At 41.1% G+C, this 13,374-nt stretch overlaps 1 protein-coding gene across 2 annotated transcripts in view; it reads left to right on the top strand.

Moving 5' to 3' along the window:
* WT1 (WT1 transcription factor) overlaps positions 1–13,374 on the top strand; it is a 137,082-nt gene that overhangs the window by 55,340 nt on the left and 68,368 nt on the right. For both annotated transcript variants that reach the window (XM_039536348.1, XM_039536347.1), the window contains exon 3: positions 6,518–6,581. In XM_039536348.1, the coding sequence (XP_039392282.1) occupies positions 6,518–6,581 (64 nt within the window). The remainder of the gene's footprint in view (positions 1–6,517; positions 6,582–13,374) is intronic.

The following is a 13,374-nucleotide window of genomic DNA, read 5'->3' as shown; positions in this document are numbered from 1 at the left end:
AACTGCGGATTGCCGTTTCCAGCCAATTGGAGCTGTGAGAAGCAGCGTGGGCTGAGAGACATACTAGCCACCACTTCCCACAGCTCCAATTGGCTGGGAACAGTGACCTGTGACCAGCACATCCCTCATCCCACACCGCTTACAGCAGCCCCCATTGGCCTGGAGCGGCGAACCGCAGCCAGTGGGAGCTGCGATCGGCCGAACCTGTGGACGCGGCAGGTAAACAAACCTTTCTACACTTAATTACTGAAGTCAATGGGAGATTTGCCAAAGTACGGGCAGGTAAACAAACCAGCCCGGCCTGCCAGGGGGCTTACCCTGGTGGGCCACGTGCCAAAGGTTGCTGATTTCTGTCCTAGTATGAGAGAGTTGTTATTTTGGGCAAGCAGTATGAGCAAGCTCTCCCCTTTTGGTTTACTTATTTTGCCTAATGCTCATTCTACACCAAAGAGTATTTATATAGTTACGTATATCTCGGTCATATTGGGTCCTGATCCAGCAAAGCACTTGATCATGTGCTTAACTTTAAACATGTGACAAGTCTCATTGAAGTCAATAGAACTACTCACATTCTTAAAGTTAAACACATGCTTAAGTGCTTTGCTGGACTGGGGTCTGGGTGGGATGTCCTTTTCCTATTTTTGGCCCCCTTTGTTTTGTTTTTGTTTATGTAGCTCAGAAGGACAGGACAACAGACAATCTACATTGCCTTAGAATTTAGCCTATCTTTTGTTTTCTTCTGTAGCACTCATCACTGCAGTATGTAAATACAGTAGTAGCTGGATAATTTAGTGGTTGCAAATATTAATCTTATTAAAAGAACTTTTTAGATAACATATATTCAAGAAACCCAATTCACAGCTGTTGAGCATGAAAACCTTGGCAGAGGAAAGGTTGGGCAAAAATGTATCTGGGCTATTGACAGGGATGGATCTTCTGTAAGCACCCAGAATGTAAGATAGAGATCTTCACTGGGAGTTGTGTGAGTAGATGAAGAGCACATTCTGATCTAACTTTTTTTGTCTTTAATCAAGAAAAATACACATTGAACTCAATGGAATTTGTATACAGAATTTGGCCCTGTATCTACTATTGGTTATTGTTATTTTTTCACATTGATTCATAAAGCTAGGAGTAGAGTACATTCTCTTCAGCTCTGGGTAAATACACATTTTCCCTTTCGAGGAGATAACACTGTTAATTATGTCTAAGTTAAGAGGAGAATTGCAAATGGAGAAAGATATGTAATATAGTGTATACAGTGCATCGCACTGCCAGCCACGGAACTTCAGTGTTAAGTTATACTGTGTAAGTTGCACTGGAACATACATTTATCTAAAGCAGGGTGATTTTATGGATCCATAAAACCTACATTTTCTCTCATGTTCTTTTTTTCTTCCTTTCTTTGAGTTAGACACTCAAAACCTAAAGAAAACCTAAAGCCATAAAATAAGCCTTTAAATGCTGCAGAAGGTTCGGCACAGCTTTCATTACATATCTCTGCAATTAGAACTAATTTACTGCCTTGTGAGATGGGGGAAAATGTGCAAGGTTCTTCTTGGATAAATATACCTCTGTAAGAAAAGCATAGCTGCTCTGTAAAAGTTATCTCCTTGTATTCAGCAAGTATCAGGGTCATTCTTCCTGCTACATACCGCAGAACATTAATTAATGGGCCTGCAGCTGGTGGTACCACTTTGGCTGCTTCAGCCCAACCTCTTATTCCATATTTCTCAGGTTTGTATGACTAATCTTGGACCACATCCCATCATCCCCTCCCCCACCTCCAGCCCGCCAGTACAAAAAGTACTTAAGTCTGCTGGAAGAATGCCAGTCTGTCATAGAAAGAACAGAAGTGTTGTTTCTTAGCTATTTTTATCATTTCTTCAAAAAAGAGACACCATATTGTATTGGCAGTTGTATATTTCTAATCATCTTTCATATTATGCACTTTGGCCAAATCCTGTTTTTTCTATACTAGCTACAGGGAGTCCAAGGTACAGCTGAGCCAGTATGGGTCCACTGCACAGGCCTGGAGGACAGGATTTGGAGATGTCATACAAATGGTTCCCCTCCGACATTGCAGCACAACTCAGGGTTTCTCACGCACTAGGATGCAGAAGAGGTTAAAACAGGGCTGAAAGGGTGTGGAGCTTGTGAATCCATGGCTAGATATATCCACAGGTCATTACCCTCAGTTGCAGGGCCTTCAGCTGCCTCAGAATAAAATCCTGCCCCGATTGAGGCCAATGGCAAATTCCCATTGACTTCAATGGAAGTAAGATTTCACCCTCAGGCTTTACCTTCAACTCCTAACAGCCTAGGAAAAGTTTGTGAACAATTATTAATCTGTTTAGAATGAATCTATTTTATTTAGATAACAAATTATAGGAGTAGTTCTGCTATTCTATGATCTGGAGGGAAGACTTCTCTCATCCATGCCTGTTCCAGGCTACTTCACCTTAGGGGTCTGGCTAAGGATTTGTTCCTCAGCACTCCTTATAAGCCAAACAAAAAGAAATGAAAACTGGCATCATTGCTTTAATTGACTTAAGCCATTGCATGTTCTTACACTTAACATTGAGACCTTTAGAAGAAAAGCAGCATTAAAAGAAAAGCCAGGAAATTCAAAGGTGAAAACTCTACCTTTAATTCACATGACTGTTGGAAAAAAGAAAGACTTGCACCAAAATGCAACTACTTTGCTGACACTCCATGTACCAGGACAACTGGCCAAAAGCCAGATCCACCACTAGCATCGGAGATGTTGGAAAAAAGTCTGCTCTTTGTACCAGAGATGTCTCTTTCAAGTGCCAATATTCACAGGAATATTTTTCCACATTGCACCACAAGTAGAGTGACTGCCAGGAGGACAAGAAGCAAAGGGGCTTAATGTCAGTTGTAACTCCTTGTTACTGACAACATCTGGAATTCAAGTCCTTAGCAAGAGTACAGTAAGACCCCACAAAACTCTAGAAAATATGCTGGAGGGAATGCTTCTGCACTGGTAATTTCCAATTGTTCTGAATGAGACAGAGGCCAGGGGCTGCCCCCAGGAAAGATGGTGGGTCCCTCTTTCAAAATGACCACTGCTTCTTGTTGTTTCCACTGGTATTAAGGGAAATTGCCCTCTGGGAAAATAGTGGCTCCTTGTGCTGTTGAGGACTACTATCTTCCTTGTAATTATATCATGAGTAAAAAAATGAAAACATAATTTTTCTCTTATCTGGAACTATAAGGGCAATTATGCACTAACCGTAATCAAATGATTATTTAATGGCATCACTCCAAGGCAGAATTAAGGTTTTTAAGGATGCATTAATTGTGCATTTCCACACCTTAACACTTGGATTGTTTTTAAGTTTAACCTTAATTCTGAATTTCCTAGGTTTGTAGTGTTTGTTTTTAGGAGAATTGCAACATTTGTGTAATGTGTTTTATGCTAATTTACTGATATGTATCCTCAATCTTAACTCCCTCTTAATATATTTGTATCTGGGAATAATACGAGTCCAGTTTAGCTTTTTCAGAAGAAAATGAGTTAAAAGTATTTGCTCGATCACAAACTGCTGCTGAAAGGGCAACCAACTTTTTGCACAATAAGAAGAGAGGCCTGTTTAAAATTGCAGCTTTTTTCCCATTCTGCCCACTTTACCTGTTTCCTTTCTCATGTTTTTCCTCCTCTTTCTTCTTTTAAACTTTATGGTTTAAAAAAACTGAATTGGGAGGCTTATGCCAACTCCCAGTTCATATTTCTAACCTAAATTTAGCTATAAATTTGCCCAATCACCTGTTGAAGGATGTGACTGGGCTAGGAGAGAAAGCAGTGGCTTCTAGAGAATGTCAGAATCTTTTTTCCCCCTGTGGAAAATTTCAAGTGTTTGGAACAGATAATTGAAAATAAAAATATTTTGGCCAAAGCCTGCAATTTTTCAATTCTGAAATGACACTACAGCTCCTCATAGTCCCAATCCTCTCTATAAGTTGGGCTGTAAGGAAGGACTACATCCCCCAAGATGCACCACAGCCTCCTTTTTTGGTGCAGAGAGGTGATGCATCATGGGAGATGAAGCCTGGCTGGGAAGCTTAGCCCCATTCAGTTTTTTGATGAAAAATCAAACATTTGTCATGGGAAAGAGATACTTTTTGTAAAAAATTTCATTTAGTCATGTGACGGAGCGATTCTGGCGGGACCCAACTGAGAGTGCCAAATCAGGACCAATTGCTCAAACAGGGCAGTCACAGCCCTAGGCTGGGGTTTTTCCACCTCTAAGGCAAACCAAACCAGCCAGACAAAGAGGACTCTGGTCTCACCCCACTGGCTAACCACAAGTCACACAAGCAATTTCCTTAGACACTCCAGTCTCCCAGTATCACCACCAGTGCACTTGTCCTGGGGATAAATGGTTATGAAAACCAACACCCCAATAAAAGGAAAGGGTTCTCTCGATCCCAAAGGACCAAGCCCCAGACCCAGGTCAATATACACATCAGATCTTACCCACAAATCACGCTGTTGCCAATCCTTTAGAATCTAAAATCTAAAGGTTTATTTACAAAGGGAAAAAGGTACAGATGAGAGGTAGAATTGGTTAAATGGAATCGATTACATACAGTAATGGCAAAGTCCTTAGTTCAAGCTTGCAGTAGCGATGGCATAAGCTGCAGGTTCAAATCAAATCTCTGGAATACATCCCCTGCTGGGATGGGTCCTCAGTCCCTTGTGTAGAGCTTCAGTTTGTAGCAAAGTCCCTCCAGAGGTCAGAAGCAGGATTGAAGACAAGATGGAGATGATGCATCAGCCTTATATAGACTTTTCCAGGTGTAAGAATCTCTTTGTCCTCACTGTGGAAAATTACAGCAAAATGGAGTCTGCAGTCACATGGACAAGTCTCTGCATACTTTGCTGAGTCACAAGGCATGTCTGCCTCCTCTCCATGGGTCAATTGTGTAGCTGATGGTCCTTAATGGGCCATCAAGCCAGCTAGGCAGGGCTAACACCAGCTTGTCTGGGATATTTCCCAGAAGCAGAGCATAATACAAAATACAGACAGTACAGAGCCAATACTTATAACTTCAACTACAAAATGATACACAGACATACAGACAGCATAATCATAACCAGCAACCCAGAACCTGGTCTTAGACACCTTATATGACCCCCTTTACTTAAGATTTGGTGCCACTACAGGACCTTGGTTGCAACACATGTTCTATATGGTCCCAATTTATATCAATAACGTCACAAGTCAAAACCCCAATTTTCTGTAGAAAAACAGTTCTGACAGAATTTTCAACCAGCCATAGTGGTTTCCTAGTGGTTGGAGTGCCACTGCAGGAGGATAGCTGGCATCCAAATATAACCACATCACTGTGGGGGTGTGGAATTGTTCTGGTCACTACAAGATGGGTTAGCTGATAGTTTTTCCTTTTAACTAGATATTTTCAAAATTGTTTTATTTTCCTCCATTAATTTTTAAACCTAGGAGTAGGGCTTTCAGTTAGCACTTCAGTATAAATCTCAGTCTCAGCCACATATTGTCATGTTAGAGTTGGGTTTTACTGGCATTTTGGGGGCGGGAGTTGTTTGTCCTCCAAACTAAACATATTCCATACAAATGAAAGTTTGTGGCTTTGTATGCCTTGTTTTTGGGCTGCCCAGTTTTCAATACCTGAAAAGTACCTGATTTTCACAGAGTGAGTGATCAGCACTCTCTGAAAATCAGGCCCTTTTAAAGTGCGTCAGGCTGGGCACCCATAATCACTAGTCACTTCTGAAAATGTTGGTCTAAAGATTTGACTGGAAGCATTCTACTTGGAAGCAGATCCTCCAATTCTATCCAGCTGAATGTACAGAGCACACACATGTTATCAGGAATGTTATTAATCAGCTTTGTACTCTGTTTAACTGTCTGTTAACACATAGATTGGTACTCTCACATGAGATACTTTTTGTCTTCCCTGCAGACTGGATGATCCTGAATCTACAATAGTCTGCTTCCTCACTTCACTTTCTCATTCATGATCATTGAAACACTTTAGGGAACTTGCAGGGCTGGCTCTTTAAATGAGCAATAATTTATGGCTTTTGACTGAAGCCATTACCTGGCAGATGATGATGACCATTTTGAGGAATTAAGGACTCAGGCCAAGTCAAGGGCTTTTAACATTTGTAACTAATTATTAACTTGCTAATGACCACCAGCAAAATCCTTTATTCCTTTTCCTATCTATTTAAAAGTATTTGAGGTTTGTTTTCTCTCTTGGAGACCTGCTGCCACCACCAGAGACTCTTTGGTTTGGCTCTAGGGATAATCAGTCCCATTTTCTTTAATAAGCCTATTTTGGTTCCACTCGGTGGTTGATGTTCTGCTGAAAAGCTGCACATTTACTTTTACTCTGCTATTACATAACCACATCAAGGAGAGCGGGGAGGCCAGGTCTTTGGAGCAGGGGAAGAAGGCATTTCCTAGTGTCAGTGGCAGCCCAAACATTGCTTTGCTTTTATTTTGCTTAGAGCTGTTGTGACCAATTTGCACCCAGACTGATATCATCAGTTCATCTACACCTGCACTTTACAGGTAAGTAGCTTTTTGGAAGTGGGTTTAATAAGCTTTCAAATGTTGTTGAACCTGAAAGGGAGGGAAACTCTCTTAAATAAAATGCATTTACTAATCTGAACCTGCTTTTTTGAAAGATAAGGTATTCCCAGCAGCCCTTAGGTCAGTGAGTGACAAGAGTGTTTGCTGTGCTGGTTTGTTAAGTAAGGAACTCCCTCCCCTGGATATTCAGCTCAGACCATCTCTGTCCAGTTGCTAAACTTACAGAAAATACTTCTCTAGGGTGTTTTCTGTTTTAAATGTGTCCATTAAAGGTACCCCCATCCCCTCTTCTTAATAATGCTTTATTTTGTTTCTTAAGATTTCATTTGGCTTATACGATGTTTTATAATGATTACACTATTGTTTATTATAATGTTAACTGTACAGCAACCTGGACTCCTCAGTGGTGGTGCTGGTGGGTGGATTTGTGGAACTCTATAAATAACATGACTTATGGTAAGGAGCGAGTCACAGTTCATAAAGAGGGAATAAAATAAGTATATGGAGTGAAACTAATGTGTAGAGTCAGTGATAATACTCAGGGGCTCATGTACTCCGTGATGATGCCACAGCATGGAGTTTGCAGCAAAATTCCATCCTCCCCGCCTGCTCTTTGCTGCAGAATTGTGCTTCAGAGTCTAAGCTTTCATTATTTAAAAAGTATGTCTCTATGGCAGATAACTCTGAAGAAAATTTTTGAAACCTGAAGCAAGTGTAAACTAGTATAAGTAGCCTGAAACAACAATAATAGTTAGCTCTTATACAGTGTTTTACATTCATAGATTTTCAAGAACTTTACAAAGGAAAGTGTAAAGTGGCCATATGTCCCAGGTTTATTGGGACAGTCTTGTTTATTCATATGGTTTTCTATTGTCCCAGGAACTTCTTTCAAGACACGATATGTTCTGTAATTTAATTCCTTCTATCATAACATTTTTATTGATTACAAAAAATATTCAAGATCTGTTGCTATAGTGAGCAAGATATGCTCTAATTATTATTTATTTATTTATTATTTGTATTGCAATAGTTCTTGGGATCCCAAGTCACAGCCCAATACCCCATTGTGCTAGGCATTATACCAGGGGTTGGCAACCTGCGGCACTTGGGCCAATTTTTAGTGGCATGCTGCTGCCAGCCAGGGTCCCTGCTGCTGGCCCCACTCAGCCCGCTGCTGGCCTGGACTACGGAACCCCAGACCAGCAGCCGGCTGAGCAGGGCTGGCGGCCGGGACCCCAGACTGGCAGCGGGATGAGCCTCTCAGCCTACTGCTGGTCTGGGGTCCTGGCTGCCAGCCCCTGGCCAGGCGGGGTCCCGGCCACCGGCCCCGCTCAGCCCGCTGCTGGCCTGGATGGATGGAACCCGGCTGGCAGCGGGCTGAGCGGGGCCAGCGGCCGGGACCCTGGCTGGCAGGGGCCAGTGGACAGAACCCCAGACCAACAGCAGGCTGAGTGGCTGCTGGTCTGACATGCAAAATCTTTTACGAGCACGTGAAACCTTAAATTAATGAAGACTTGGCACACCACTTCTCAAAAGTTGCCAACCCCTGAACTATCTATACAAACACTGAACAGAAAGATGGTCCTGCCCTCAAAAGCTTAGGAACAATCTGGTGGAAGGAGCATTCAGTGTTTAGAGTGTAGAGAAAAACTGGTATGTAAAAGCTGTTCTTTTGCTGAAAGTGAAAGGCACTTGTTCAATGTTGTGTGATAAATACATTTAGACACAAAGCTACTGGGGGAAAAAACACCCTGTTCTGAGAAACATGTATGTGCCACTGTGGAGTCAGAGGCTGGCAGTAGCAACACTTTTAAACATGGTTTTTCTTTAGTCTGACTGTTTCACAGCTGTAAAAATGTTGTCCTAAAAGTATCCCAGATTTTGACTTTTAAAATCTGATCACCTTAAGCAGGTCTTCTCATCCCCATTTTACAGATGGGAGTGGGGGAAAACTGAGGCCCAGAGAGGAGAAGTGACTTGCCCAAGGTCACATTACTAATCAGTGGTATAGCTGAGACTATGGTTCCTGAACCCCTTCTAGTCATTTCTGCCCTGTCCACAAAGAGGGGTGAAAGATGAAATGCATTCCTGTCTCATTGCCAAAAGTTTCAACCCATGAGTGCTCCAAACCCCAATTGTCTCCCACACCTTCTCAGGAGTCCAAAGCCTCAACTGTCCTCTGTCCAGCTGATAAAACCCAAGTCCTCCCTCCACTGGCAACTTCTCCAGTGCATTTATGTGTGTTCAATGCATTCTGTAAACACAATGAAAATTGTGGGGCAGAATAAAATTAAGTTTTTAATACTAAAAAACCCATGAGAGCTTCTCTTCATCTTCAAATTCAATAAAAAGCATAAATCCTAAAAAAATAAAAATAAAAAAAAATTACCACAGAATTTCAAATGATCTTGGGTGTAGAAATTAGGTCCATCTTACTGTGGACTACATTGGGTCCTCATAACACTGAGTGCTTATACAGCAATTTTCATCTTCAAAGCACTTAAGTCTCACAAGTCTTCATTTTACAGATGGGGAAACTGAGGCAGAGAGGGTAAGTGACTTGTCTGAGCCTATACAGGGACTTGAGCCCAGCTCCTTAAACTGAAATCAAGGGGAATTAGGCACCTAAATACCTCTGAAGATCTGGGTCCCAGTGTAAGAGCCAGAATTAGATATCGGGAGTTTCTGGCTCCAAATGCTGTGCTTAGATTACATCTCTCTAGGGAAGGAAGGAAACTTGCTGGTTGTAGAATCTTCAGAATTAAAACACAGCACAAGTTCTGTATGTCCTAAATGATCTCACAGTTAAAGTAAACACTGGCCTTTTTAATGGAAAAACGTTGGTATAGCTAATAAGGTAAGCTTCCAAATTCACCTGGACTAACTCTTTAATTGTATTCCTTCCTTTCTTTTTAATTGGATGCAATACTAGATCCTGATGAATTAGAAGATAATTGTTAGTGAAGTGGACATCTGTATAGTTATAACCTTTGTTTCCCAGAAAGAACATGGTTTGGATTACAAAGATGTTTTTGTATTCTGTGACTGTTGGATCCATTTCTGTTCTAAAAGTGTGGGACGTTAAAGGCATTTTTCCAAGACCATGATATGAGCACTAATTATTCACTGGCCATGGAATGTGATTAACAATTTTAGAACCCTTGGCTATGGAGTAGAAAGTCAAAGGAAGGAAAAAGATGCTATATGGGCCTGGGCCAGCAGAAAATAGTGGTGGTCTTCTCAGCTATGCAAACCCTATAAGAACATGGGTGATAGCTCTGAAGGGCTAATCTATTCAGGGGAAGAACCAACATGCTGAGGAAGAGCAAAACTCTCTCATTCAGGGAGCCTCAACCCAGTAAGCACCCATAGATCCTCAAATATAGTTTATTTCTACACACCCCCAGTCCTGTATTTTTAACCCTTTTTGCTTGCTGCAGCACTAATGGGAGTATCTCAGATACTGCAGCCCTTTCTTGTCACAGAGCCAGTTCTTTTTAGGTCCCCACTTTCTCTCTCTTTCCTCCCCCTGTCTCTTCACTTGTCACTGTTACTGCTAGCCATTGTATCACTCCTCTGATGTACGCAGCTGGCACACAGCTGCAGCTTCTTCCAAGGCCACCACATGTAGATGTCTCTGCTAAAAGCATACCAGTGAGCTAGCTACTCTTGACAGCTGTTCACCCAGCTCCTCTAGCTGCTGCTCTCCCACCCTTGTACTTTGCTGCCTCTCCCAAATACTGCAACCAATGTCACTGCACTGTGCACTTAATCAGCCTCTTGACTAATATGGCTGCATGCTCAAACCCTGCTGCTTCTCCTCTCCCACAGAGGCACCGTAGTGATATGAAGTTCTTTCAGTCAAGGAAAACTGGACCCAGAGTCCATCAATTCCATTCCTTTAGTTGGCCAGTCTCTGAAGTGAAATTGTAAGTCGTCCTTCCCTAAAATGATGAGCTTGCTGTCTCCTCAGTAATCTCAACCTCTGCCAATCCAGCAAGTAAAGAATATTGTTTGGAGGAACTGAACTGCTTAATTTAAACAAAAATATATGGAACAGAAAAAGACTTTAGAAAGGTCTTTACCATTTCCTAAAGGAGTTATTAGGATTAGGTACTAACAAGTCTAAGTAAAACAGCAAACGTTGATACTTTAAACACTGAAACCAAATAATGTTCTCCTTATCTACTGCTTTTGTCCTCCATGGAAAGTGTTGCTATCTTGGCTCCCTACTCTTCTGGGAACATAACTGAGGTTGTTTAATGATACCAGTACCTTTTTAATGACACACAACATGAATAGCTCTCAGAAATAAAGCTTGCAGTGGTACACAGCTGCAGTGAAATGGAGGGAACTTCACAAGTATTGCCACATGGAAAGAATTCCATGTGAGTGATGGTACTGAATTTTTTAATCTCCTAGTACTATGAAGTATGACAGGCCATTGGTAATCTAGACTACACTGTGTACAAGAACCAAGTTATTTCCTTATTATCTAATTAATTTTAGGCAGGGCAGGGAAATGATACATAGCTCACAAATATGTCAGTCTGGAGTGGTTTCTGTCAACTGGGACTTTATTCTGCCCTTTTCATGTGTGTGTCACAGGACAGCTTTTTATTAGGGCTCTTTATAGGAAATGAGAGAGAATCATTTTACATCCTGCCCAGAAAAAATGGCATCAAACAACTTCTTCAAAGTTCACACAAGATTTTCTAAGAACAAGTAAATGCCTACACGGTTAAATCAATCCCAGCTAATTCAGCATTTAGTAAACTCTGTCCTTAGTCACACATTCTACTATTCCCAGGCAGAATAAAGAATTGGTTTATAGAGGACAATGGTGCAGATGAAAAGAAACAGAAAATAAAACCCTATGGAAGGATGCAAGTGCACCTCTGGAGATGTAAGAATTTACTGCAAAGTAATATTTATTGCACTCGCTTCCTGGATTAGTGTGGGGAACACATACTTTTTTCCTTGCAATTTCAGAGATTCAGTTTGGATAGATTCTGAGGATGGATCAAAGCTTAAATTTTATCCAAATCTTTTACTTGTACAAGCTTCAGGAGTTTGGAAGCGAGATCTGAGACACCAGCAAACAAGGATTTGCAAAACCAACTCTAAATCCAGACTTCTTAGATCATCTCTAGTAAGGACTGAAAAGTTCAAGTGTATCCAAACTCTGAGCATCCCTGATGACACTGCCCACCTTCCTAGACACACATGCTGATGGCAGTGGAAACAACCTGATCTTCCATGTGCCTCCCCACCCCCACCATCTCACTTAAGAATTTACACATATTATAGTAGGTCAAAATGGGGGAAACTCATGTTAATATGGGCGTTTTGTATATGACTGATGATTTTTAAGGCCAAAAGGTACCATGCTGATCATCTAACATGCTCTCCTACATAACACAGGTCAGAAAATTTCACCAAGTGACTCCTGTATGATCAAGCCCATAACTTCTGTAATTTTAGTGAACCCATATCGTGGGTTTCCTCAGACCCTTTGAGGAGAACTCATGTAGTTGGTATAATATGAAGTATGATTTGCTGGGACAACATATTCTCAGCTGTGGGGAGGCTGTAAGCAGGGTCTGAATAAGCTCTCCCCTGATAGCTAGCTGGGGAGTGGGAGAGCTCATTCAGACTCTGCTTACATTAGAAAGACATCCAGTCTTGAAGTTAAAGACTGCAAGTGATGGAGAATTCATCACATCTCTAAGTAAGTCATTCCAATTGCTAACTACCCTCACTGTTAAAAATGTATATTTTATTCCTGGACTGAATTTGTCCACTTTCAGCTTCTAGTCATTGAATCTTGTAATGAATGCCTTGTCTACTAAATTAAAAAACCCTCTACAATCAGAAATCTTCACATATAGATTGTGATCTAGTCATCTCTTAACCTTTTCTTGGATAAATTGAATAGATTGAGCTTTTTTAATCTTTTGCTGTAATGCAGGTTTTCCAGACTTTGAATAATTCTTGTAGCATTTTTTTTAACTTCTTTCATTTTGTCAATATTCTTTCTGAAGTGTGGAGTCCAGAACTGGACATAGTATTCCAGTAATGCCCTCACTAACTCTGTATAGAAAAGTAATACCACTTCCCTACGTCTACTCCGTATTCCCCTGCTTTATACACCCAAAGATCTTAGTGCTTTTGCAACAGTTTGAAGCACCTGTGCATACTTTAAAAAAAATAGGATTTATTTCTTGTGCATATTTAACAAGCAAAGCATATTGTAGCCAATCCCACCAACCCCCCTTTGTGCTGGTCCTATGGGGCTTCCTCCCCCTTGAGCTGAGTCCATATTCCAGACATCCCATATTTAGATTTTTCTGCAGGAGAACTGCAGTGGTCCTGCTAAGCCAGTTTAATGGAGGAGACAAAAAAAACCCCAAAAAACAGAAGATCAAAATATCACAGCAGTGCAGGATTCTAGTGTTAATCCTGCATATTCCTTTCTCTGAAGAAGCTTTTCATCAATAAACTACTAAAGACTTGAAAAAAAAGTATGGCTTCTTTCGTAAGAAATTCTCTAGCTATTATATCTGAGGTCAGAAACACTCCACTCTTCGTGCTTCTCTCTTAATGTATAGACATTTACTATAACCTAATTAGGTGTGGCCATATGTCTTACCATAAATGAACATCTTTCACTTGGTCAGCTAATCATGTTAACAACAGCCTCCCATGGAGCTGCTTTACATCTTTCCAAGGTAGGGCTTCCCAAAATTTGTTATCTTGCATCAAAACATTG

This window comes from Mauremys reevesii, linkage group 4 (genome assembly GCF_016161935.1).
Source record: "Mauremys reevesii isolate NIE-2019 linkage group 4, ASM1616193v1, whole genome shotgun sequence".
Taxonomy (NCBI): domain Eukaryota; kingdom Metazoa; phylum Chordata; order Testudines; family Geoemydidae; genus Mauremys; species Mauremys reevesii.
The sequence above is the reverse complement of the archived record's forward strand: the minus strand, read 5'-3'. Positions and strand labels throughout refer to the sequence as shown.